The sequence below is a fragment of the Saimiri boliviensis genome, chromosome 8, assembly GCF_048565385.1.
Source record: "Saimiri boliviensis isolate mSaiBol1 chromosome 8, mSaiBol1.pri, whole genome shotgun sequence".
Taxonomy (NCBI): Eukaryota; Metazoa; Chordata; class Mammalia; order Primates; family Cebidae; genus Saimiri; species Saimiri boliviensis.
In genome coordinates, this window is record NC_133456.1 from 113,333,957 (window position 1) to 113,361,124 (window position 27,168).

A 27,168-nucleotide genomic window follows, 5' to 3' on the forward strand; every position below is an offset into this window, starting at 1 on the left:
TTCAGAAGTGGCTCCTGAAAACTTTCAGGGGATTTAGAAAATGACCCCAAAGCTGTGCTCAGTTCATTAATCACCTTTCTATTCATTGCTATGAATATAGTTGTAAATATTTAAAGAATTCATTCTAAATACATGCATTCATTTACCTGTTTTGAAAAGTCAAGAGAAACTTGCTGAGAATGGGTTTTATAGTCTATAATTTTATATATTTTAGAATTTATATATTGCTTTTGTAATTAAAGAAAACCGTAAGTTCCTGATTTTAAACAAACAGGGAAAAGTCTGATATTTTGGCATGGCCAACTTGGAGTGTGGAATCAACTCAGGCATCTAATCCTAACTGTTATTTAAATGTGAGTATCATATTTTTCTGTGTTTGAAAAAGATGTTTTAAATGATTTATTTAGAGTAAGTATATGCTTAGATTTTTATATCCAGAATTCTAAGCAAATGCTTCCAGTAGTTTTTTTTTTTTTTTTTTTGAGACGGAGTCTGCTAGTCTGCTTCAGTCGTCCAGGCTAGAGTGCAGTGGTGTAATCTCAGCTCACTGCAACCTCCACCTGCCGGGTTCAAGTAATTCTTCTGCCTCAGCCTCCTGAGTAGCTGGGACGACAGGTGTGTGTCACCAGACCTGCTAATTTTTGTTTTTTTTTTTTGTTGGCCTCAAATTCCTGACTTCAAGTGATCCATCTGCCTTTGTCTCCCAAAGTGCTGGGATTATGGGCATGAGCCTCCGTGCCCAGCCTCGTTGACTTTTCTTTAAGGCTGTAGTAAGGCATAGAACCGGGCTGAGGTTGTAGCCTGCAGCCCCTTCCCTCTACCTTATCCCCACAGAGGCTAGACGTTTAAAGGTCAGTGGAGCACTATCAAATCAAAAGAGCCTCTTAAATTATCTTCTACTAAAAAATTTTAATAGTAGCATGTTAATATTTTTAAATGTTTTAGTATTATCCCATTTCAAAAACTGTATCTATTGTTCTTATATAAGAAAAACAATGATTTTCTTATTTAAGTTGTTTATTGTAAGATAATTTACAAATATCTTGTCTTCGGTAATTCAAACAATGGAGAAACAGTTTTTTTCTGACAAAGACAGCAGCAGTAAGCTAAAAACAAAATCAGCTGGCTGAATTTTCCTTCTTTACCTGGAAAACAAAGTACAGAACAAATCAAAAAATCAAACAGTATTTTTTGGGAAAATAATGTCAAGAGAAATATTAATACATACTTAAGTGGAGTACAGAGAACTGAATTTACACTAAAGTGTTAACTCTATACCAGTGATTCTCAAATTTTGGCCTGAGGAACCTTTCTTGGGGTTCCTGAGGGCAAAACTATTTTCATAATAATGTTACTTTGCCTGTTTTATTCTCATTATCGAGTAAACAGTCAAGTTTTCCAGAGGCCATGTGATCCAGACAGCACAACAAAATGAGTAGACAGATGAAAATCTAGCTGGCTTCTGCTAAATCAATCAGGCATTAAGGGTTCCTGAGACCATAAAGTTTGAGAACCACCACTCTTCACCAACTTATATATAATATCTCAAAATAATGTTAATGTCTATCCTCAAAGTTGATTTCCTCATATGCACATTTTGGATGATCACCACGCTCACTACAAAAAAAGCCCACCAGCATTGCCCAGGTGCTCCCATGAGCTGGCTGCTACTATAAAGTGGCCCATCCATCTAAACCTCTCAGAGGACACTTCTAGGATTACTAAATTAGCTTCACTTATATCTGAATAGGTTTCTTTTCTGAACAGATATGGGAAGAAAGTGTAAACTTTACCTCTTGTCTGAGGATGGAACTTGATTTTCATTAATCCCTGGTTATTGTATTAGAAGAAAAAGACAAACACAAAACAAGCAGGTCAAGAAGCAATCCATGCTAGTTAATCACGTATGCTTTCCAATAAAAGTAAGTCAAGTTTTAAACTTGATACCTTGAGTGTATGAGGCAAAAATACTTACCACAAGATTCCTTTAAAACAGACTCAATGACTGTTACACAACATAGATTTCATTCCAGGTTAGAAGCAATGAAAACATGTTCATGCAAGTAGGCAAGACTATGAACACATAATTTAAATGACAGTTTTTCTATAAATTAACACAATATATTTAGAGGATTTTTTTATTTTTTTTTGAGATGGAGTCTCGTCCTCTTGCCCAGGCTGGAGTGCAGTGACATGATCTCGGCTCACTGCAACCTCCTACCAGGTTCAGGTGATTCTCCTTCCTCAGCCTCCCGAGTATCTGGGATTACAGATGCCTGCCACCACGCCAGCTAATTTTAGAGACAGAGTTTCGCCATTGGCCGGCTGTTCTTGAACTCCTGTCCTTAGGTGATGTGCCTGCCTCAGCCTTCCAAAGTGCTGGAATTACTTTGGAGGCGTGAGCCACTGTGCCCGGCCACATTTAGAGTTTTTAGGCTGCCAACTAATACTTGGAACCTCAAATACTATGGTTTACTCATGCTCTTAAATTTTATTACTAAATAGCCAGATATGTTTTTGTTTTTTGATCTGTTTCTTTTCCAAATATGTTTAAATATTATTAGTCTTGATTCATAAGAACTGATTGGTTACAGAGCATGGAAGTCCATTCACAAGCAATCCAAACTTGGCATTGCATAGCTAACCTTTCATATAAGGATTTAGACTACCTTCCTAGAAAGCAAAAACTTAATTCTCAATTTCTAATTATATGGATTCCTTTTCCTCCATTCTTGGTTTTGTGCAGTGGCATGATCATAGCTCACTGCAGCCTCAAACTCCCAGCTCAAGCAACCCTCCTGCCTTAGTTTCCTGAGTAGCTAGGACAATAGGCACATGCCACCACCCCTGGCTAATTTTTTCATTTCTGTAGAGATTAGGGTCTTGCTGTGTCACTCAGGCTTGTCTTGAACTCCTAGGCTCAAGCAATCCACTCACCTCGGTCTCCCAAAATGCTAGGATTACAATCGTGAGCCACTGCACTCAGATGATTTTGCTACTTTTAAGTCAGTTCCTACTTTCCTAATGAAGAAATAGGCTGGTCCTCAATTTTGTAGAAGTTGTATCATCACAGGTTATACCTAACATTCCTTTTTTTGGGGTTCTCTGGATCTCACACAGCTCACGAACCTTCAGAATGTTGTTCCTTCCCGCAGGCTTTCTCACACTTAAGATCCAAGAAGAAATCAGCCTGGCTTTAACATGGGGTAAATGGCAAGAAGGATAATGGCTAATAGAAGGTTTTAGTCCTTGTATTAGTCCCCATGTTACAGATGACAAAGCTGAGTAACAGAGAGAGTATCCTAACCGAGTTCATCAAGCTAGATACCATGAGACTGTATTGCTGTGATGCTAATAGAACACTGATGACCAGGCTGTGAATGGGTTAGTCCTAACAAAGCCGTGCTTAGAAAGTAAAATAAGAGAAGAAGAATGCTTAGGATAGCAAGGCTGATGGATCTAACTACCAGCTTACACAACAGTCTCTGTTGGCTCAGTCAGTTCTATCTGTGTCTCTCCGGCATTCTGCCCAGTTTCTACCCTTGAAAGATAACACTTAAGGAACACTTTAAATAGTGAACTTTCCCCTGAATCCTAAACATGGCCCCACATTTCCATACACCCAATAAAATGTATATGTCCTTCTTCTGAACTTCCAGTTCTTAATACACATGGGATTTCATTCATTCATTCAACATTCACAGGAGGTATGTACCAGGCGATGGGGACACAAAAGTGAATTAAGATATGGTCCCATTCTAGCCTCAAGGAACACAAAGACAAATAGAAAGCCAATTCCTGATACAAGGCTATTAAGAGCTGAGCTAAACAGAAGCCAAGATGCTAAAGAAGGCTACCTCACTCAGACTGAAGGAAGGAGTGTTTTCTGGAAGAAAGAATTCCCCCTTAAGGAAGGAAGGATATACAGGAGGCAGTCAGATAAATAATCAAGGGAGCAAGGGAAGAAATAGTGGATCTTCAGGCTGAAGCTCATGCCATTCCCTGGCCACGAGAAACAGCGTGACAAATCTGTAGATCCAAAGCAGATAAAGGTGGCTGAGGTTCAAGGAAGTGAGAAATGGTAATGGTAAGAGACTGGACTGGAAAGAGTGCTGGTGACCAGAAAAAACAGGATCACATACATCAAGTGTTTCTGCAGAATGACTGTATAATAGAGAATTGACTGTTATTTTCCTCATAACCCTGTCACAAAAATGGGCAATTTTTTTTCAGTAAAGGGCTACATAGTATTTTAGGCTCTGTGGGTCACACACCATCACTCTCTTTCTTATAATCCTTTAAAAACATAGAAACCATTCTTAGCTCCAAGCCACAGTTTAGTAACCTCTGTTCTGCTATGGTTTCTTACTTAGTGTCTGCCTTTACTGTTAAGACTGAGCTCTCTGAAGGCAAATACTGTTACCACTATTTCCTCAGTGTCTAGCACAGGGCCTGGCACTTAAGGGGCACTCACATAATTATCTTTTTTAACTCAGGAGAGAAATGACAAGGATCTGCATTAAGTGGGCATAAAGAAGGGGGAAGATTCAAGAAATATTTAGAAGGTAAAACTTAAAGAACATGGTGACTGATTGTGTAAGAGGGAACGAGTCAAAAAGAACTTACTACACATTTTATCTCATCAAAATTACCTGTATGTTTCTTAACCTATTAGAATATAAGTGCCTTAAAAGAGAGAATCACTTCCTGAACACTGTGTCTAGCACTGTACTAAGCATAGAGTGGGCATGCAACTTAATAACTTTTTGAATAAAATTCCCATTATCTTAACCCTTTTTTCATAAACATTCAAGTTTCTCAACAACTAAGAAATCTTCCTGAGGAAAGCAGTATATGGTTGGCCGTCAGTATCCATGGATTCAACCAACAGCAGATGTAAAATGTTTGGAAAAAAGATAAAAAATAACAAATAATAAAAACAAAAACCAATACAACAACTATTTACATAGCATGGTAAGCATAACTAGAGATAATTAAAAGTATATGAGAGGTTGTGCACTGATGATATGCAATACTGTGCTATTTGATATCAGGGACTTGAGCATCCTCAGATGTTGGTATCCTGGGGGAGGTAAGAGAGAGTCCTGGAACCAATCCGCTGCAGATACTGAGGGATGGCTATACTACTGTATGGTACTGATATAGAAAACCTAATGGTTAAAAAATTCCTGGACATTCTCAACATGGCAATAGTTTACAGATTTATGTAAAACCAAATCTGAAACTAGCTCTGTAACTCAGAAAGCTTGGCTTACAATTGTTTAAATTCCAAAAAAAGATTTCATGAATGTATTGAATTACCCACATCCTTATTCCCAATGCTTTAGAAAGGTAAAAACTAAACCTGAGTGTTTCCAGCTGAAACAATAAAAACAAACCAAAGAGATCCCATTTTTAACCAAATCTTTATATCTTAAGAGTTAGAATGCAAGATTCAGCAATGAGTCATTTCAACTTCAAAAGACAAAAACAAAAAACTTTTAAGCATCCAAACAAGCAGACACAGCAAGAGGAAAAGGAATTCTCTGAAGGCAACAACCTAGAATTACTTACAGAGCTGCAGCACCAGAGATGATTTCAATCAACTCCTTTGTGATGACAGCTTGGCGGGTACGGTTGAATGTCAATGTCAATTTGTCAATCATCTCAGCTACAAACAAAACAAAAAGTTTACACAATACAATCTGAAACTGGAAAAGAATAACTTGTTCACTAACTTCTGTTGCTTAATTTAAAAATAAGAGATTTTTGGACACCAAAATTGGTCTCTCAAAAAATTTTATGAAGATATTTTTACATCTTCCATAGGGTAACTTTTCACAGTACTTGGAAGTCATCTACCTGTCAAGATATGCTTTCCTACAGGTAGAGGAATATTATGTTAATGTTGTTGAAGCTACTCTCGGCCACAGACTCCCCTCAGCTGAGGTTCACTGTGTGCTCACAAGCTTCCCTGCTGGCACCGTCCCTGTTGCGTACTTACAAGCATTCTTGCTGGCATTGTCCATGGCTGTCATCCTGGCACTCTGCTCACTAGTGGTGGACTCCTTCAGAGAATAGTAGATGATGTTGGCCAGACTGTATTCTTGGTAATTTTGCAGCACATCAGCATCAATATCATCGTAGATACTCATGCTCTCTGTTAAAACAAGTGATGAGTTCCTTTGAAGTTATATAGAGCAAATACTAATTCATCAAAAACAGCTTTTCAGCATAAAATACTTTATAATTAAAGAGCAGAAATTAATGTAAGGTAAAGGAACCTGTTCCAATAATTTCATCTATTTCCACACTGTAGATGATAGCATATTTTTAGCAAAATATAATGTATAAATAAAGCATTTAATATTCTATTTCACATATATAACATTAGAAAAATTAAGTCAATATCTGAAATAACTGTACCATATTTCGTGGTTATGAAGCCAGCTCGACAGCATTAGCATGTGTCTGTTACAAAGCCAGCAAGCACTCAGTGCTTTTTCCAATAAAAAAAATTAATGAATTGAAATCAATATAGTATAATACAGGTTGAGCATCCCTAATCCCAAAGTCCAAAATCTGAAGTGCTCCAAAATCTGAAACATTTTGAGCACTAACATGATGCCACAAGTGGAAAATTCCCCACCTGTCCTTGTGTGGGGGGTCCCATTCAAAACTTTGTTTCAGGCACAAGATTATTTAAAATACTGCATAAAATTGCCTTCAGGCTATGTGTATAAGGTATATAGACTTGGGTCCCATCCCCAAGATACTGCATTATAAATATGAAAATATTCTGAAATCTCAAGCATTTCTGGTCTTAACATTCACACAAGGGATACTCAACCTGTGCAATAATTCCAACTTAGTCATTTGATTAGTGAAGAAATCTGAATGTATCAATCTGGAAAATGAGAGACAGAAAACCTTTCTAAGCACAGGAAAGAGTGGGAGAACTAGAAACTGATATGAATTGTAGTTTCAATGTTGTAGAAATTTAATAGTACATTTCAAAATTCATTCATTGGGGTCAAGTGGTGAAACAGTACTATATTTCATCAAACTTAAAATGGTGCTGGTTGTAACACCTACTTTATTTCTCATTAGGAGAGAAAACAATGTAGTCAATTACAAATGATATTCCATTGGCTGATAGAGGTATCTCAATTTCAGAAACATTAACATGTAAAGTACATACTTGAAAATAGATGAAGTCTTAGAAAACAGATGAAAATAGATGGTATATACAAGGGAAAAAAGACTTAGAAAACTAAGATCAGTTCCAGAATATTATTCCAGGAGGCTTCAATGATCAATGATGACTATATTCGAACAGTAAACTAAGAGAATTGAGTTGGTCAATGTAAATTAGTTGTGAACACTGTTCAACTCTCTATTCTAGAGCTTCTGTTGTATTGTAGCTAGAGGTCCAAAAGAAAACTGCAAAGCCAATTTCCAGCTACGCTCTTCAATCCTTGAGGACAAAAAAAGTCTAATGATGAACCTCAATAGACACTGATTTGTTCAATTAATCACGGAATAGAGGAGGAGTTATCGAACAATGACTGAGTTAAGTATCACGGGAGTCAAGAGATGGCACTTCTCAGAAACAGCCCCAAATCAGCCAGGCACAGTGGCTCACACCTGTAATCCCAGCACTTTTAGAAGCCAAGGTGGGTGGATCACCTGAGGTCAGGAGTTCAAGATTAGCCTGGCCAAACCCTGTCTCTACTAAAATTACAAAAATTAGCTGGGCATGGTGGCATGTGCCTGTAATTCCAGCTACTTGGGAGGCTAAGGCAGGAGAATCCCTTGAACCCGGGAGGTAGAGGTTGCAGTGAGCCAAGATCATGCCACTGCACTGCAACATGGGTGACACAGTGAGACTCAGTATAAAAAACAAAAACAAAAACAAAAACCAAAAAAGAAACAGCCCCAAATCATTTGCTACGGCTACCACCAGACAACCTGACATTGTCTGCCTTAGTGTACAAATCTCTCCATTCTACATGCAAAAAAATATGTGTCATAGAAAAACTACTTACCAGCACTTGCAATGGTATTAAGGGAAAAGATGGGCTTTTCCTCTGTCTTATAGGAGATGACAGACCTAGAGGTGACAAAAAAAATGTAAATCTCAAAAATAATTTTAACTGTTAATTCAAAATATGAACAAAAACATGAACACAAAAAAGCTTTGATTTTTAAATCTTGCTTGCCTGAATCGATTAAAGATGATGGAGCCTTCATCAAATTCATATCCAGAATTGAGTAATTCAAGGGCAATGACCGACGCATCTCCAAAAGTAGGGGGCTTTCTTCCCACTTCTTTGAATGCCGCTAGAAACTGGTCAGAATGAGTCCTATAAGAAAAGCAAAAGCTCACATAAACTAGTTTTCACAAGACTTCTGTTGACAGAGCATAGAGGACGGGCAGGAGAAAACATTATCACCACGGATCAGGTCTTCAAGTTGTTCCACACACTATCTATCATAATTCCTTTCCCTCAGCACCTGCAAAGAAGTAATAAAAATTCGGTCTGTCTTGTTTTATATTCTTTTTGCCTTTTTTTCTCTCCTTCTAACCCTAATGAACGTTAGGAGCTCACATTTCCAGGCTCTAACAGCTGCTCAGATGCCTCATTTGGCTTAATGCCAACAGCTTTGGATATTCTCGTGGTATTCAACTTACGGTCCGCATGAAGAAGCAAAGACAAAAAATAGGGGAAAGAAAATAGGTATGTTCCAATATATCCTCGAAAAAGAAAAACTGAGCAAACACCTCCCTGAAAGCATGCCAAAAAAGGCACCCCCAAAGAATACCTTGTTTGAATAAACTTTTGAAGGTTTTGATAGTTTGTCAAAACGTCTGAGAGATTTATTCATGCTGCACCTTTATGAAAATAAACAATATATACTTAAATTACCTATAAAGTATGCCTCTGATTTTGTCACCAATTCCAACAAGCATAACTTCTTTCCCAGCTGCTGTTAGTGTAGCAACCTCGCTTTTCATCTGTTTAGCAATGGAGGAGTGAATAGCACCACACAGTCCTCGATCTGAGGACACACCAATAAGAAGGTGTTTCTTCTTGTCTTCAGGCCCCTTGATATCAGCTTTCTCATACAGAGCTTAAAAACAAACCAAAGCAGTAATTTTTTATATGCAACTTACGCTAAATACAGTAAATCTCTAATTTACAAAGCAGTTGGCTATTTTCAAAATATGCATTTAAATTTAGCTGGCAATTGACTAGTGGAAGCAAGCATTCTTAGGACAGCTGTAAGCTGAGTCAGGCACAGTGGCTCACGCCTGTAATCCCAGCACTTTAAGAGGCCGAGACAGGTGGATTACCTGAGGTCAGGAGATTAAGACCAGTCTGGCCAACATGGTGAAACCCTGTCTCTTTTAAAAATACAAAAATTAGCCAGGTATGGTGGCAGAAGTCTGTAATCTTAGCTACTCGGGAGGCTGAGGCAAGAAAATTGCTTGAGCTTGGGAGGTGGAGGTTTAGTGAGCAGGGATTGCAACACAGCACTCTAGCCTAGGCAACAGAGTGTGACTCCACCTCAAAAAAAACAAACAAAAAACAAACAACAAAACAACACACACACACACACACACACACACACACACACACAAAAAAAAAAAAAAAAAAAAAAAAAAAACCCCAACCAAACCAAAAAAACCCAAAAGCCCACAGAGGACAGCTGTAAGTTGAGATTACTGAGGATTTGGTAGATAGGGGTTCACTGCATGATTTTCTTTACTATCAAATTTGCATAAATCTTCCTTAAGTTAAAAATTCTTTTAGCCTCAACTCAGAACAAGACAGCATGATCATAAAAAAGAGAAAGAATGTAATTACAAGTTAAAATAGGAACATCTTTCCCATTTCCAGGTCTTTACAACTTTATTTCCAAGATAAATTCATAATCAAATAAGTATAAAAGCATCTAAAAACAGAATATAAATTCTTTTTAAACTGCCATATCACATCTCTTTTCCATTAAGAAGGCTAATTCAGGATGAATTACATACATTTCTGAAGGAAAAATGTCTTCATGCTTTTGAAAAGATAAGAAGAGTGATTGAAAACGAAGGTTCTCAGCTGCTTTTCCTCCTTCAACATCACTGAGATTCTCAAAACCCCATCATGAGTCAAATCCGTGACCACTCAGTCAGCTCCACTGCACTGCCCCCTCTTTGCCCCCGCTGCAGTCCTAAAATGCGACACTGCAAGTCATAGGATGAAATCAAGCCCTTGCATCTAATGCGCTGATCCAAGTTCTTTAGCTGGTATACTTAATAACCGGGAAAATTCCAGGATATTTTAAAAGTTAACATAGTCATATATAATGGTTAACAAATACACAGGCTCAGCCAGGTGCGGTGGCTCATGCCTGTAATCCCAGAACTTTGGGAGGCTGAACTGGGTGGATCATGAGGTCAGAAGTTCAAGACCAGCCTGGCCAAGATGGTGAAACCCCATCTCTACTAACGTGGTGGTGGGTGCCTGGAATCCCAGACAATCCCAGCTACTCAGGAGGCTGAGACAGAAAACTGCTTGAACCTGGGTGGCAGAGGTTGCAGTGAGCTGAGATTGCGCCACTGCACTCTAGCCTGGGCGACAAAGCGAGACTCTGTCTCAAAGAACAACACAAAGCAAACAAATACACAGGCCTTGACACCAAACCACGTATGTCCAAAGAGAGGCTCTTCATCCTTTTATATGTGATCTTAGGCAAGTTACGTAACTTCCGTGTGCTTCAGGTTTTCTCACCGCAAAGCAGAGATTCTAACAGTTCCTACCTGCACAGGGTTGTTATTGTTGCGTGTCAAGTGAATGTGGATGAAAAACAAGTACACATCAACTACTGGGACAGGCTTGACATCACTGTAAGCTCTAAATGCAAGTTATCAGTAGTCTTGTGTTAAACAGTTCTTCATAATTTGTGAATTACACTATTCCCTTACCCAAAGATCCCAATCCATATATTCGAGCTGGTTTCAGCTCTCTCTCAGCTCGGGCGTATTTTGCTGCTGCTACCATTTTCATAGACTTCGTAATTTTCTGGATGTTTTTGATGGACTTCAGTCGTCTGGTAACTAAAAAATGGAAGTGCTGTGTTAAGACAAAGGAATTACAGTATAACTTCAATGTGAATTTATGGGAATATTTTTCTAAAGTGCAAGGCAGAATAATGAGCACTTAGATAAACAGCATGATGCTAAACCAGTCTTAATATTAGAACTAGTACTAATGAAAGGCAAGACTAAGACTAGCTACTATATAGGACAAGCTAAACGGCAACACAGACAATAAAATACATTTAAAACTTTAAATGGTATTGAAAATTGCCTTAACCACATATTCCATAACATTATTTTACATATAATTCTGTAACATTATTCATATGCCCCCCAAAACACACACCTACAACGGTCTAGTTTTTTCCTAGTTCTATCACTATCGTTCCTCAGACAACAGAACACGGCTTTCTCATGTGTCCTTTCTCACTGGTCTTTTCAGAACAAGTCTAATGTCCCAGACACATAATGGAAATCCATTTGGTCAGTTTTGACCAAATAGACAATGGGCTAAAGCGGTGTATTTTTGAAAGTTATTTGTATTTGTCAAAATTTAGTTTTTCTTAATTCACATACTGAGACAAACAACATACTCACTGTCTTTCAAAGTTGCCATATTTCGAGCTTGAATCCTGAGGATGAAAGTTTTAAAAATGTTTCAGTTTTTTTGAAGAATAGTTCCATTATACAAGAAAAACTTTCAGAGTTAATATATTTATTTAAAGACTACCCCATAAAGCACAATCTATCAAATACAGGACTCAGAATGTATATGAACAAACATATATTTAAATTCCTTAGTAGCAGAGCCAATCCCTTTATGGAAGGCCTCCTTTTATTTGGCCTGGCTCTAACACCACCTTCCCTGAAGTCAACAAGCTCCATGGACTCACACATGCTCTATTCCCACCGCCATATCTTTGCTTATCTTGCTTCCATGACAGAAAAGCCCCTCCCCTTGTTTGGCTGTCCAGCTATACTTCAAATCAAGGCCAGCCACTCTAAAAACTTCCTTAGTTCACAGCAACCTCTTCCAATAATGCTTAAAATCAATGATACAGTTGAACATGACCACGCGTGTAAAGCACACTTTATATAAACTGAACTCAATTTGCCAATTTGCTCTACATTCCAGGCACTGGTAAACACATGGTCTCTGATGTATTATTACCTCATAAACAAGATTTATGAAAAATTACATTTATATAAAATTTTATATTTTTTTTCAAGTCTTTAAAACTGAAGTGCTAATGTGCAGTAGTGAAAATGATTAGACTTAAGTAAAACATTGGTGAAAGATGAATATGAGAGAATTCCTGTCCTAATTGGGGAAGACATGTTAAAAATATTAGGTTATCTTTCTGCCTTCGAATCCATACAAAGTGCCTGTGTTGGAGGGCAAAGCTACGTGGGAGAACTGAGCAGTGAGTATATGCGTGCACAAAGGAGGGATTCTCAGGAACAAGATGTCGTGTTAAGAGGATTCATGTTCAGGAAAGAATGAGAAATGGCAGACGGGGAAGCTGGAGACATGAGTTGGGTTTGTTACTTTAAATATTTAACATTTTGAAATATTTTAAAAAGGAAATCAGTTAAAATCTTATTTGTAGGTTCGCAGAGAAACGAATGTTTATAAGCCTACAAATCAGTTTAGTATTTCTGCAAAGTATCTCAGATGGCAGTGACAAGCATAAAATGAGGTTGGAGTTTTGATGAACGTTGAAAACATGGCTGCCGCAGCCTCACAAGAAACATCAAAAACCTGGATGAAGATGCTGGCAAAGCAACAGGAGACTAGATTTGTGAGCATATAACTTCTTCACATATACATTCTTAGTAGAAAGGAAAGCAGTAAGAATGATCTAAGGTCTCTCTAATTTAATGACCTCGGTGGACAGTGACTAATATCTCTCCTGAGCACAGATTAGATGCAAAAATACTCAACGGTGTATTAGCAAATCGAATCCAACAATGTATTAAAAAGAATTATACACCATCACTAAATGGGATTTACTCCAGGTATGCAAAACTGGTTCAGTATTAAAAAATCAATATAATCTATTACGTCAACAGGTTGAGAAGAAAAATCATACAATCAACAGGTGCAGAAAAAGCATTCAACAAAATTTAACACGTGCTCATGATAGTCTCTCAGCAAACTAGCAACAGAGAACTTCCTCAGCTGCTTAAAACAAACAAAACAAAAACAAACCCTGATTTAATGGGAGAGGCTAGGCGTTTTCCCCATAAGACTAGGAACAAGACAAGGATGTCCCCATTCATCACGCTTCTTTGGTATCATACTGGAAGTCTTAGCTAATGCAGTAAGACAAGAAAATAAGAGGCATAGAGACTGGAAGGGAAAGAATAAAACTGTTTTTGTTCATAGATGATACGATTTTCTATGTAGAAAATCCCAAAGAATATAACCCTTCCTAGAACCAATAAGCATTTATAACACGGTTGTAGGATATAAGGTTAGTGTATATGAAAAGCTAGTTGCATTTCTCTACACCAACCCTGAACTACTGGAGTATGAAGTTAAAAATGCCCACACACAGTTACATGTTAAAATGATAAACTTCATGTTATAGTGTTTTACAATTTTTTTAAAAAATGCACTAAAATCTCAGCAATTTACTTTGTGGATATCAATAAACTGATTTTCATGGTTATATGGGAAGGCCAAAGACCTAGAAAAGCCAAACAATATTGTCAGGACTGACACTACCTGACTTCAAGACTTCCTCTCAAGTTACTGTAATCGCCCATAAACAGATCCACACAAATAGTTGATTTGTGACAAAGAAGCAAGAACAACTCAAGGAAGAAAGGATATTCTTCCCAACAAATGAATGGTACTGGAACAACTGGACACCCATATGCAAAAATATTCATCTGTACAATGACTACAAATTTCATAAAAACTTAAGCTAAAATGAATCACAGTCCTAAATATAAAATGCAAACCTGTAAAACTTCTAGAAGATACCACAGGAGAAAACCCAGTTGCCTTGGGCTCGGCAATGAGTTATCAGATACAACACCAAAAGCATGATCCACGACAGAAAAAATTAAGTTGGGACAAACAACTCTTAAAATGCAATAAGAGAACAAACAACCCACATTAAAAAATGGGCAAAAGATCTGGAGACTTCACCAAAGAAGATAAATTGATGGCAGGGCTGGGTGCAGTGGCTCACGCCTGTAATCCTAAGACTTTGGGAGGCTGAGATGGGCAGATCACAAGGTCAGGAGTTTGAGAAAAGCCTGGCCAACATGGTGAAATGCCATCTTCACTAAGCAGAAAAATTTAGCCGGGCATGGTAGTGCATGCCTGTAATTCCAGCTACTGGGGAGGCTGAGGCAGGAGAATTGCTTGAACCCAAGAGGCAGAGGTTGCAGTGAGCAGAGACCGCGCCACTGCATTCCAGGCTGAGCAACAGAGCAAGACTCTATCTCAAAAAACAAAACAAAACAAAAACAAACAAACAAAAAAAGATGGCAAAAAGCACATAAGATGATGTTCAGTATTACGTCAGTAGAGAACTGCAAGTTAAAACATTAAGCTACCACAACACACCTGCAAGAATGGATAAAACCTGAAAAACTCACCGCCAAATGATAAGGATGCAGAGCGAAAGGAAGTCCCATTGATTGCTGGCAAGAATGTAAAATGGTACACAGACATTTAGGAAGATGTTTTGGCAGGTTTTTTTATAAAGCTAAACATAGTCTTGATTTATGATCCAGCAATCAGTATTTATCTAACTGAGGTGAAAACTTATGTCCACATAAAACCTACACACAGGCATGTAAAGCAGCTTCATTCATGATGCCAAAAGTTGGAAGCAACCCAGACATCCTTCAATACATGAATGAATGGATAACCTAACTCTGATACATCCATACAATGGACTATTATTCCCCAAAACGACAAAGGAGCTATTAAGTCATAAAAAGGCATGGAGAAAACTTAAGTGCATACTGCTAAGAGAGAGAAGGCAGTCTGAAAAAAGACTGAATACTATATGATTCTGCATATATGACATGCCAAAAAAGCCGAGGACATAGCAATAGCTGAGAAGTGGTGGTCAGGGTTTTGGGGAGAGTACAGTAGAGGAGATTTTTAGGGCGGTGAAGCTCTTTGGTATGATATTGTAATGGTGGATACATGTCATTACGTATTTGTTAAAATCCATAGAACTGTATGTATAACAGAAAGAGTGGACCATTGTGTTTTGGGGTTTGAGACAGGGTCGCACTCCCATCACCCAGGCTAGAGTGCAGCGGCGTGATCGGGGACCCCTGCAGTTTCCACTTCCTGGGCTCAGGTGATTCTTCCATCTCAGCACAAAAAATATTAGGTTTGGTTTTAAGAATGGATCTACTAAAGGAAAAGATAAAAGCTGGCAAATACTGACAAGCTCTGTTATTTCAGAGCACAAACTACCTGCCATGACTATTCTGCTAGCAACAGCTTTTCATAATCGTACTTGAAAAGTAACGCCATTTTTTGGCCAACCTTCCTTTTTTGGTGTAGTAATGACTTTTCCCCCTAAAGACAAAATTTATTGGCTATAACAAGCCACACTTGGATATTACGGTTTTAACAAACACTTCAATTTAACTGACGTAAGTTTCTAGTCAGAGAATACCATATGGAACAAATCTGAATTGCATACCATATTTGGACAAACACAGAAGGTTTTGTTTTCCTTAAGTCCTCCAAGTCAGAGGTACGAAGAGGTAGCATCTTTTGTGATCACGCTATGCACCTGCCCTAATTTCGTGTGTTTTAAAACTTTCATTTAATTCTGAAGTTGTCTATGTTACTACTTTAATTTTTAGGTATAATTTGAGTAAGAACGGTGATAAGTTAATTGAACTCTTTTAAATATAGCTTCCTTTATTAAATATAACATTTTTGTGGCCAGGCACGGTGACTCACCACTGTAGTCCCAGCACTTTGGGAGGCAGAGGTGAGCGGACCACCTGAGGTCAGGAGATCAAGACCATCCTGGCTAACACGGTGAAACCCCATCTCTACTAAAAATACAAAAAATTAGCCAGGCAAGGTGGCACATGCCTGTAATCCCAGCTACTCAGGAGGCCGAGGCAGGAAAATCGCTTGAACCTGGGAGGCAGAGGTTGCAGTGAGCCGAGACTGCACCATTGCACTCCAGCCTGGGCAACAAGAGTGAAACTCCGTTTCAAAAAAAAAAAAAAAAAGGTTTTTTTTTTTTTTTTTTTGCAAATGAGGTGATAAAAGCTCTGAATCATTACACATGTCCTGAGAAATCCTCAGGAGACTAAGAAACGCAGTGGAGAGAGAATCAAATGGACTACGGATTCTCACTATCTAACCATGACCACACAGCACTGTTAGAATAGCTGACGAAGGCAGTAGAGGAGGGAGTCAGGAATGACACCCTTCAGAGAAACTCTGAAGATTTCTTTGAAGATTTTTAAGAAGTATAATAAAATATATAAAAACTTAAAAAGGAAGCAACATTGGCTGGGCGTGGTGGCTCACACCTGTAATCCCAGCACTTTGGGAGGCCGAGGCAGGTGGATCACGAGGTTAAGAGCTCAGGATCGGCCTGGCCAACATGCTGAAACCCTGTCTCTAATAAAAACTACAAAAATTTAGCTGCGTGTGGTGATAGTCACCTATAATCCCAGCTACTCAAGAGGCTGAGGCAGGAAAATTGCTTGAACCCAGGAGGTGGAGATTGCAGTGAGCTGAGATCATGCCACTGCACTCTGGCCTGGGCAGCAGAGAGAGACTCTGTCTTCAACAAACAAACAAACAAAGGAAGCCAACATTGGCTAAATCTCAAGGAGAAGAAAATTATGAAGTACCTCTAACTCTTGACAGTAAATGTGTAAAAGCCCATCACTGTCACCAGCAAAAACTGACTCCATCACACTTCTCCAACCCACACCCATGACTGCCTCCTCTTTTGCTCTTTTGGCAAGTCCAAGCAATCTTCTGACATTATATTTGATGTAGAAACTGTACTTTAAAACAGTTCATTTTTCTACTGATATACAGCGTTTGGTTTTCCCGGAGTCCTACATGCTTTGCAAATACTCTAATCCTCACACTAACCCACTGAATTGTGGACTTTTATTGCATATATTTGATAGATGAGGAACTGGCGGGACAGGCACTAAGTAACCCACCCAAGGTCACAGAGCTGCTAAGTGGCAATCAGAATTCAATCCCTGCTGTCTGAATGGAGCCCTTCAGGGCTGGCTACAGAGTCTCTGTCTTTATACAGTACTACACTCTGCTGCCTCACATTTTTTACATTTACTAGTAAATATCTGCCCTCATGCTCTCAGATGACAACCTGTGTTTTCTCTCCTGAAATGCCATCTCCTTTTCAGTGTATATAGTTTATGACTACTGACACATTATTATAAAACAGTTCCATTTTAGAGACTTCTCAACACTACGAAATAGAAATGTGTTTTTCCCAGATTTGAAGACAGTAAAATCTGGGACTCTTTCTCTTGAATTTTTTATTTCCATTTTCTTAAATGCTACTTTATGAAAAAGTTTAATTTTCAAAAAGGTAGGGTATTTTGGCGATACCCTAACAGCTATTAAAATAACCACTGTGAAATTAAGTAAGCCTAATTATTAGTTTACATTAGTATGATAACCTCTCTGAAAACAAAAACTAAAACAATAACAAATTGTACTTTTAAAAACTTCCAATAATCAAAACAGAACCGTGGAAATATGCCTCTGCATGGCTCGGTTAAGGCAAAGGTATTTTTCCCCCTTCCAAATTAATTCTGTGAAGTGGTTTTAATTTTTGAATTAGAAAGGTAATTAAATTAATGGGAAGAGAAATGGCAGAAGAGGCAGGAGAGACATTAAGCACCAAGAGTGACGGAATGCGTGAAAAGGAAGAGGACAGACTGTGCTTTTGCAGTGGAACACTGTCGACTGATGATTTAAAAGCAATATTCCAACGGGATTAAGGCCAGGACTAGGACCTGTATATGCTGATTGAGGTTCTGATTTAAGCTCCAAACAGTAATTGTCTCCAACAAAGACCTCTTATTTAAAATGATCCTTTACTAAAAGAGCTTCAAATGATCTTACAGATGTTTTTAAAAAAGGTATTTCTAAAATTTTTTGTAAAACATTCTGTCTTAGTTTCAGAAACTCTTTCCATTTTTTTAAAGATCAACTTAGAAACCAAGGTTCTAAAAATACTGACAGATAACATGAATGCGTGGCAAGAGGGTAAGGACAGGAGGGCTGATGTTCACGGAGCTCTACTGCACGGCCAGCGCTGTCCCAGGAAGCTCACGGAGACCTCATCTATTTGTTCACCGTCACATTTTGGCACTTTCCACAGCACCACCGGGCACAGTGCAGGCACTCAGCTAATGGCTGCTGAGTGGTCAGTTAACAAGTGGGACCGTCTATATAACTGATAATTCAACTACAGTGACCTTTTAATTCCCATGAATGCTCTTTTTCCATATTAGAGAGGAAAAAAAAGATCTGACTTCCAAGGCCAAGCCGCCAAAATTTTTATGTGGCTTATTCACATCAGATTTCATTCTGAAAATCTCCTATATTACTATCAGTTATCTGCCTAATGAAAAATGTATTTATTTCAACTAATGCTTTATGGTCCCTTCACATAAATTAAGATACAAGAATCTAGTTTAGCACTGTAGTGCCTTAGAAATCCTCCATACTGTTAACAGCAGGGAATTGCTACGATGCAGCCCATAATCCTCTTGGCAGTGTGTCTGAAATTCTTCCAGATTCTGTCAAGCTTCAAAACTGAACAGCACCAAACACAAACCAACTTTTACCTGCCGGCTTCCAGGCTTTCTAACATGCATTTCCCCCCAACACAGTCCCCCCACCCGGAACTAAAGTTTAAAATTCTCGAGACGCGTGGCACCCTGTGGCTGCATGGCAGTTAAGCAATGCCACTTAAAGCCCACCGAACTCCTTCGCCTAAAACCTCGGGGCAATTTCATGACCTTGCAGGGTTACGGTTTCAGCAAGTGGTTTCAAGGTAGTGCTAGGTGTCCTTCCCTTCCCCGCCATCAGACAGATCTGTAGGGTCCCTTCTGCACCAAGACCACCCTCGGGGGCACCGAGGATGCTCGCCTTCGCTGTTCTAGCACCCAGCAAAGCGCCTGCGACACGGGAGGTGCTCGACCGCCACGCTCTGTGACTCGCTCGGATCTGAAAGGGTCAGTCTGCCCAGCGCTGGAGGGTTTCATGGGGCGTCAAGGGCAGACAGCACGACTTAACCTTCCCCGGGGTTGCCTCTCAGGCCCCCGTTACCCTGCAGGCCCGGAGACTGGGGGCCCGGCTCGTAGTGGAAGCTCAGGAAGTACTGATTAGCCGAGGGATCTCGAGGCCGTCCAGACGTCAGTTTGGACTCAGGCCGCAGTCCGGAGGTCCCAGGCGGCCCTCCGGCCTCAGGGGACGGGGCGGGACCTGGCTCGGCCGGAGCCCGGCCCTGAGCACGCCTTGCCGACTTCAAAGCCGCATCCTGCAGCCCCCGCTACCCCGCGCCTCCGAGGGGCCGGGGGTCCAGCTAGGCCCCACGACCCCAGATCGGCCCCCGCGCCCATCCCCCCTTCCCTGACCCGTGCCCGAGATCTTCCATCCCTTGCAGTCCTGGCGATCTTCCCGCAAGCTCTCATACCATTGCGGCTGCAAGGTCCAGGCCGACAGCCCAGAGACGCCCGCGCGAGAGAACATGGCAGCCGCAGCTCGGCTGAAGGTCGGTCACTCAGGCCTCACCGCGCCTGCGCAGAAGCCCCCAGCACGCCCCTCCCACCTCGCTCTCTTCTCCAGTCTCATTTCCTCGCGCTACGGCGAAGAGAGTCTCGCGAGCGTTGCAAGCCAGTCTTCCCAGGCCCCACCTCCTTCCGCCTCTCCGCAGGGATTTGTCCCGCCCACCGCCGCCGGCTTGGTTCTATTTCCGGCTGGCTGGGCACTGGGGTCCGGAAAGTGGTCGCTGCTGTGGTCGCCATGGGGAAGTCGGATTTTCTTACTCCCAAGGCGATCGCCAACAGGATCAAGTCCAAGGGGCTGCAGAAGCTGCGCTGGTATTGCCAGATGTGCCAGAAGCAGTGCCGGGACGAGGTGAGTGGGCCCGCGGTGGCCCGTCTTCCCAGGAGCGCCCCTGGGAGTCCAGGATCAGGTCCTGGATGCGAGGCCGAGGGCGGCCGGGAACAGTCATCAGCTCTGACTTGGCTTGGCTCTTAAGAGAAGCAGGGTGGTTAGGATTCACACCTCTTTTGGGGTCAGGTGAAAAAGGAGAGCTAAGCTCTTTAGCAAGCATTTATTTAGACCTACACTGTACCCGGCACAGAATAATATTGTGGTTAAGATGATGGATTTACCTGGTTTATAGATACATCAGACTGTCAAAATTTAAAGTTAAGCTGGGCCACTTGTCAGCCGTGTGTGGGCTTGGGCAAGTTATTTACTTATTCTCCTTTACTTATCTGTAAAGAGGGAATAATAATTCCACCTACTTGTAGGCTTGTCGTTGAGTTTTAAATGAGTGAAGTGTATGAAGAGTGGCTCAAGGAGTCTGAGCAGATCTTGAAAAGCCTTGTTTGCTGCACTATGGAATGTACACTTTTCCCCATGACAGAGGTGATTGATGGAATGCTGTGCGTCCTAGCGATGTGATCATATTTTCCCCCGGAGATTGGACTGGATTGGGTAAGGGTGGAAGAACACTGAGGCAATTGGAATAATCTAATCTAGTGTTTCTACAAGTGAAGGAAGAGATATTTTAGGTGGGACTCACACTGACTAACATTGATACAGTTATTCTCTTTAGTTCTCTCTGTTAATGCATGTCTATATGTCCATTACCTACTGTCTTAGACTGCTTGGACTGCCATATAAAGTGCAGTAGACTGGGTGGTTTAAATGACAGAAATTTATTTCTCACAGTTCTGGATGTTGGGAAGTTCAAGATCAAGGTGCTAGTATGGTCAGATTCTACTGAGGGTCTTCTTGGTTTGCAGAAAGCTGCCTCTCTATCCTCACAAAGCAAATAGAGCAAGCTCTAGTAGAGACTTCTCTTCCTCTTTTTTTTTTTTTTTTTTTTTTTGAGACAGGGTCCCACCATGTCCATCATACAGGCTGTACCCTCATGACCTCATCTAAACCCAGTCACCTCCAAAGGCCCACCTCATAATACCATCCCCTTGGGGGTTAGGGTTCAACATAGGACCTTTGGGGAGACACAAGCATGCAGTCCATAACCTCAGAGTTAACACTTTAAGTAATTTTGCCATATTTACTTTTTAAAAAATATTTTAAAGTAAATTACAAATATCAGGATATTTCCCTTTGAAATACTTAAATAGGCATCTCTAAAATTTCAGAATATTTTTCTGTATAACCACAATATATCTCACCAACACACAAAATTAATAGAAGTTCCTCTTTGTCATCTAATACACATTCACACTTTCTCAGTTGTCCTCCAACTGTTTCTTTAAATTAAGATTCAATAAAAAGCCATGAACTGTTATAGATTTGGTTATTAGGACCCCTGCCCCCCTGCAGTCTCCCTCATCATCAACATCCTATAACAAGGTGTGATATTTGTGACCATGGATGAAACTACACTGACACATCAGTGTCATCCAGAATCCATATCACATTAGAGTTCACTCTTGTTGTACATCCTATGGGTTTTGACAAATGTGTAACATATATTCACCATTATAAAATCTCCCAAAATAGTTTCACTGCCCCAAAAGTCCTCTGTGCTCTGGGTTATTAGGACTTTTAGTTTTCTCTAAATTTAATTCTCTCTATATTCTAAATTTAGAATAGAACCCATTTTTCCTCCACCCCTTTTTCTTGCTTTTTTGAGACAGAGTCTTGCTCTGTCAGCCTGGAGTGCAGTGGCGTGATCTCAGCTCGCTGTAACCTCTGCCTCCCAGGATCAAGTGATTCTCATGCTTCAGCCTCCCAAGTAGCTGGGATTACAGATGCCTACCACCATGCCAGACTAATTTTTGTATTTTTGGTAGAGGCAAGGTTTTGCCACGTTGGCCAGACTGGTCTCAAACTCCTGACTTCAGGTGATTCACCTGCCTCAGCCTCTCAAAGTGTTGGGATTACAGGTGTGCACCACCACCCCCAGCCTTCTTTTTCTTCACATTGACTTGTTGAAGAGAGGAGGCTGGGCCGTTGCCCTGTAGCATCCCATGTATATGGACTTGTTTCCTCTCCTTGCCTTTTGCCTTTTTTTTTTTTTTTTTTTTTTTGAGACAGTCTCAGTCTGTCGGCAGGCTGGATAGAGTGCAGTGGTGCTATCTCGGCTCACTGCAACCTCTGCCATCTGGGTTCAAGCAGTTCTCCTGCCTTAGCCTCCCAAGTAGCTGGGACTACAGGTATGTACCGCCATGCCCAGCTAATTTTTGTATTTTTAGTAGAGACAGTGTTTCACTGTGTTGGCCAGGATGGTCTCGATCTTTTGACCTTGTGATCCACCCTCCTCAGCCCCTCAAAGTGCTGGGATTACAGGTGTGAACCACTGTGCCCAGCCGTCTTTTGCCTTCTAACTCGTGGTTTCTGTCAACTGGAAATTATATCTAAAGCCTTTGATTGGGTTAGGTTAGACATTTTGGGGAGAAAGAATACTTTGTAAGTGATATGGATTAGGTTCAGGTTAAACACTTGCGGGGAGGAATATTGTTGGTTTTTTTTTTTTTTTTTGAGACAAGGTCTTGCTCGGTAGCCCAGGCTGGAGAACAGTGGTGTGATACTGGCTCACTGCAACCCTGACTTCCCCAACTCAAGCAATCCTCCTCCTGCCTCAGCCTCCCAAGTAGCTGGGACCACAGGTGCATGCCACCATGCCTAATTAGCTTTTTTATTTTTATAGAGATAGAGTCATGTTACAGGCTGCTCTCAAACTCCTGGACTCAAGCAATTCTCCTGCCTTGGCCTCCCAAAGTACCAGGATTACAGGCGCAAGCCTCCATGCCCAGCATATAGATTCTTTATAGGTGATCTTATATATTTCATACAGCATCACATAAGGAAGGCAATATTGTTTGGTAATACTTAAATTGAGTAAAGGTTACAGCTTGTAAATAGTATTAGAAAGTAATATTTTCCCCTTTGTAAGAGCAAGTGACTAATGGAGTAATATTTAGAAATCATGCCTGTATATGTAGTCTCCCATTAATGTTTTACCTGTGTGTTTTAGTTTCCTTGCCTGAGTCAGTTGTTTAACTAGGAGTTGCTAAGAGGTTCTTTTTCTAATTTTTTTTGACATTTACTATTGGCTGCCATGCTTTTGTACAAATGAGCATTTGCTCATCAGTTAGGGCTATTTGGTTATCCTTAAACTTATTTTTTTCTTTTTGAGACAGAGTCTTACTCTTGCTGAGACTGGAGTACAGTGACTCAATCATAGCTCACGGCATCCTCCAATTCCTGGGCTTAAGCAAACCTCCTGCCTCAGCCTCTCAAGCAGCTGGGACCATAAGCACACCACACTACCCTTGCCTGGCTAATTAAAAAAAAATATTTTGTAAAGATGGAGGTCTCACTGTGTTGCTCAGTCTGGTCTTGAACTCGGAGACTCACACAATCCTCCCACCTTGGCCTCCCAAAGTGCTGGGATTACGGGCATGAGCCACTGTGTCTGTCCATCCTTAAATGTTACACTGAGATGCAATTTTTATGGGAAAGGAGTAGAGGATGAATTCTTTTCTGTAATTACCAATTTTCAGAGTGAGGCCTCTGTGGTGGTTCCATGCCTGTTTGCCCTCAGATCTATTCATTGCCCTTCCCTGCCTAGAAGGTGGGCTGGGAGAGGGAGAAAGTGACCCCTACAGTTTCCCTTCCCTGTCTTCTGTCTCCTGATAGTGGAAGATTGAAGAGAATGAAGGACATAGCCATGGTATCCCCCCAATTGACTCTTAGGTTTCTAGGATTTAGTAACTTTATTGTTTGTTCATTATATAATTATTATTTTTTAATTTATGGAAAGCAAAACATTTTTTTTTTAAATTAAGAGGCTGATACCAAGTTTTCTTTTAAAATAAATTTAAATAATAACTGTGATTCTTATAGGTAATATACACAAGAGACAAAAATTATGTAAGAGGTCCATGATCCAAAGATTAGGAAACTGCTTGAGCAAGTTCGAATGTGGAAATCTGGACAGTGTCAGTGAGATTGAACAGAGGGACTGGATATGGGTTGCTAAGAGGCCAAACAGACTTCCTATTCAATTGAAGGTAGAAGGAGAAGAAGGAATCTAGGATGTTTTCTGGTTTCCTGGCCTGAGTGAGTGTGCTTAAGATAGAGATAGGGAGTACCAGAAAGGCACATCTTTTGTTTCTATTACTAGTGAAGAATGAGGTTCCAATATTAAGGAGAGGTAGATACTAAATTAAAACTTGTATTTTTTTTCCAGTCATTTTAAGAAGGTACAGATTTAATATGTTTAACAAGGCTAACAGAATATGCAGCAATGTATCTTAGATAGTGAGCTGAAGTAGAGGAAAGTGAGTGAAAGTAGTTTCTGTGAGGGAAATTCACTAATGACCCATTTCACTGCTTTAAACACTTGTCTGACACTTTGTATAAAGTAGTGCTCAATAAGAGTTGGTTAACTTGAGTCTAAAAAATGGAACTTTTCTTCTGTTTCTGTTTCTGTGCCTGTTGTGTTTCTTATTCATGTCTGTTTCCTACAGCGCTCCTCTGCTGTCTCTTTGATCTCAAGGATTATTCTTTGATTAGCAGAGTTGCAAAGCTCAACTCCATAAAAAATTTTTTGAAAAAGCTGATGGGGTAGTTACAGCTAGTGATTTGATTATTTTTTAATTTATCATCAAAGAGCAGATGTATTGGGGTTTTAACTAAATACTTCTATTTAGAGCCCATTTTGATGATCTAAATCAGAATTTATTACTTTTACATTTTTTGTAGAATGGCTTTAAGTGTCATTGTATGTCCGAATCTCATCAGAGACAACTATTGCTGGCTTCAGAAAATCCTCAGCAGTTCATGGATTATTTTTCAGAGTAAGTAACTCAAAGAACTCTTTATCTTATAAGCTTTATTCAGTTGAATATTTAATAGATGGCTAATATTTCAAATATTGGAGATTCTATTATTTCTTATATGTTAACAGAAGTGTATTCTCTCTTTGCTCAATTTTTATCTTCTTTTGAAAGTTATTCATAGTATAAAACTCTTACAAAATTATTTCTCACAACTTAGTTTTTCCTTTCTTCCACTTCAAATATGGGAAACTGTCTTTCATTCTAACACAATTGTGACAAAGAACATAGGCTCTGCATTCAGACTGCCCAAACTCAAATCCTTCTCCACTTAAAAACTGTATGCCTTTGGATGACCTATTTAAGTTTTTCTGTGGTTTATTTTCCTCATCTGTAAAATGGCACTAAAAAGCCAGGCGAGGTGGCTCACACTTGTAATCTCAGCACTTTGGGAGGCTGAGGTGGGTGGATCAGGAGGTCAGGAATTCAAGACCAGCCTGGCCAAGATGGTGAAATCCTGTCTCTACTAAAAATACAAAAAATATTAGCCAGATATGGTGGCGGGCACCTGTAATCCCAACTACTTGGGAGGCTGAGGCAAGAGAATTGCTTGAACCCGGGAAGCGGAGGTTGCAGTGAGCAGAGATTGCACCATTACTCTCCAGTCTGGGTGACAAGAATGAGACTCTGTCTCAAAAACAAAAACGAAAACAAAAAACTGTACTACTGCAAAAATGATGATATATGTTTGTAGAAATTACCTTAATGCTTTCCTTTCTTTCTTTATTAGGGAATTCCGAAATGACTTCCTAGAACTTCTCAGGAGACGCTTTGGTAAAGATTTTAAGTGTTGTGCAAACGATAACTTTATAAATCACATAATCTTCTCAGGATCATCTGTGTCGTATTTCGTTCTCAGGCACTAAAAGGGTCCACAACAACATTGTCTACAATGAATACATCAGCCACCGAGAACACATCCACATGAATGCCACTCAGTGGGAAACTCTGACCGATTTTACTAAGTGGCTGGGCAGAGAAGGTACGAATGAGATTTTAAAGTTGCTTTTTCTTTCCCATTTCTAATCTTCATAGGATGAGACGTTTGGAAAAGGAAAAGAGAAAAAAAACTGGGTCGATGTTTTATTTGTCGTGTTACTTGATTCCATTTTGGGAGCATCATTTCTTTTTTTTTTTTTGAGACGGAGTTTCGTTCTTGTTACCCAGGCTGGAGTGCAATGGCATGATCTCGGCTCACTGCAACCTCCGCCTCCTGGGTTCAGGCAATTCTCCTGCCTCAGCCTCCTGAGTAGCTGGGATTATAGGCACGCGCCACCATGCCCAGCTAATTTTTTGTATTTTTAGTAGAGACGGGGTTTCACCATGTTGACCAGGATGGTCTCGATCTCTCGACCTTGTGATCCACCCGCCTCCGCCTCCCAAAGTGCTGGGATTACAGGCTTGAGCCACCGCGCCCGGCATGGGAGCATCATTTCTGTATTAAGTTAATAGAACATCATATAACCACTGGATATTAAATACTTAGAATTGAGTAAATATTACACAAGATAATACAGTTGTTCCTCCATATCCCTGGGGTGTTGGGTCCAGGACCCCCTGCTGGCACCAAAATCCACAGATACTCAAGTTTGTTATATAAAATAACATGATGGGCCAGGCGCAGTGGTGTAAGCCTGTAATCCCAGCACTTTGGGAGGCTGAGGCAGGCGGATCGCAAGGTCAAGAGATCGAGACCATCCTGGCCAACATGGTGAAACCCCGTCTCTGCTAAAAATACACAAATTAGCCAGGCATAGTGGTGCGCACCAGAAGTCCCATCTACTTGGGAGGCTGAGGCAAGATAATCGCTTGAACCCGGGAGGCGGAGGTTGCAGTGAGCACACCCTGCGCCACTGCGCTCCAGCCTGGCGACAGAGCGAGACTCCATCTCAAAAAAAAACAAAAACAAACAAAAATAAAATAAAATAAAATGATGTAATAATTGCATTTAGCCTGTG

General features: G+C 40.2%; 2 protein-coding genes across 6 annotated transcripts in view; one reads left to right on the forward strand and one right to left on the reverse strand.

Annotated features, from left to right (window-relative positions):
- Window positions 1-999: 999 nt before the first annotated feature.
- ATP5F1C (ATP synthase F1 subunit gamma) lies at window positions 1,000-19,909 on the reverse strand. Of its 3 annotated transcripts, none has more exons than XM_003939029.4 (10): window positions 19,798-19,909; window positions 11,693-11,727; window positions 10,982-11,113; window positions 8,931-9,135; window positions 8,223-8,366; window positions 8,049-8,113; window positions 6,005-6,160; window positions 5,575-5,671; window positions 1,794-1,830; window positions 1,000-1,145 (listed from the first exon to the last, which is right to left on the reverse strand). In XM_003939029.4, exons 1-9 carry the CDS (start codon window positions 19,851-19,853, stop codon window positions 1,824-1,826), a joined length of 897 nt encoding a protein of 298 aa, XP_003939078.1. In that variant the 5' UTR covers window positions 19,854-19,909; the 3' UTR covers window positions 1,000-1,145; window positions 1,794-1,823. The 3 variants fall into 3 exon arrangements, with proteins under 3 accessions (XP_003939078.1, XP_074261170.1, XP_003939079.1); XM_074405069.1 differs by lacking the exon at window positions 19,798-19,909 and adding an exon at window positions 19,739-19,762; XM_003939030.4 differs by lacking the exon at window positions 1,794-1,830.
- A 142-nt stretch (window positions 19,910-20,051) lies between these two features.
- The window catches only part of KIN (Kin17 DNA and RNA binding protein), a 31,829-nt gene continuing 24,712 nt past the window's right edge, over window positions 20,052-27,168 (forward strand). For all 3 annotated transcript variants that reach the window (XM_010349685.3, XM_003939028.3, XM_039478599.2), the window contains exons 1-4: window positions 20,052-20,240; window positions 25,077-25,171; window positions 25,941-25,984; window positions 26,070-26,192. In XM_010349685.3, coding sequence (XP_010347987.1) covers window positions 20,127-20,240; window positions 25,077-25,171; window positions 25,941-25,984; window positions 26,070-26,192 — 376 coding nt within the window. In that variant the 5' untranslated portion in view covers window positions 20,052-20,126. The remainder of the gene's footprint in view (window positions 20,241-25,076; window positions 25,172-25,940; window positions 25,985-26,069; window positions 26,193-27,168) is intronic.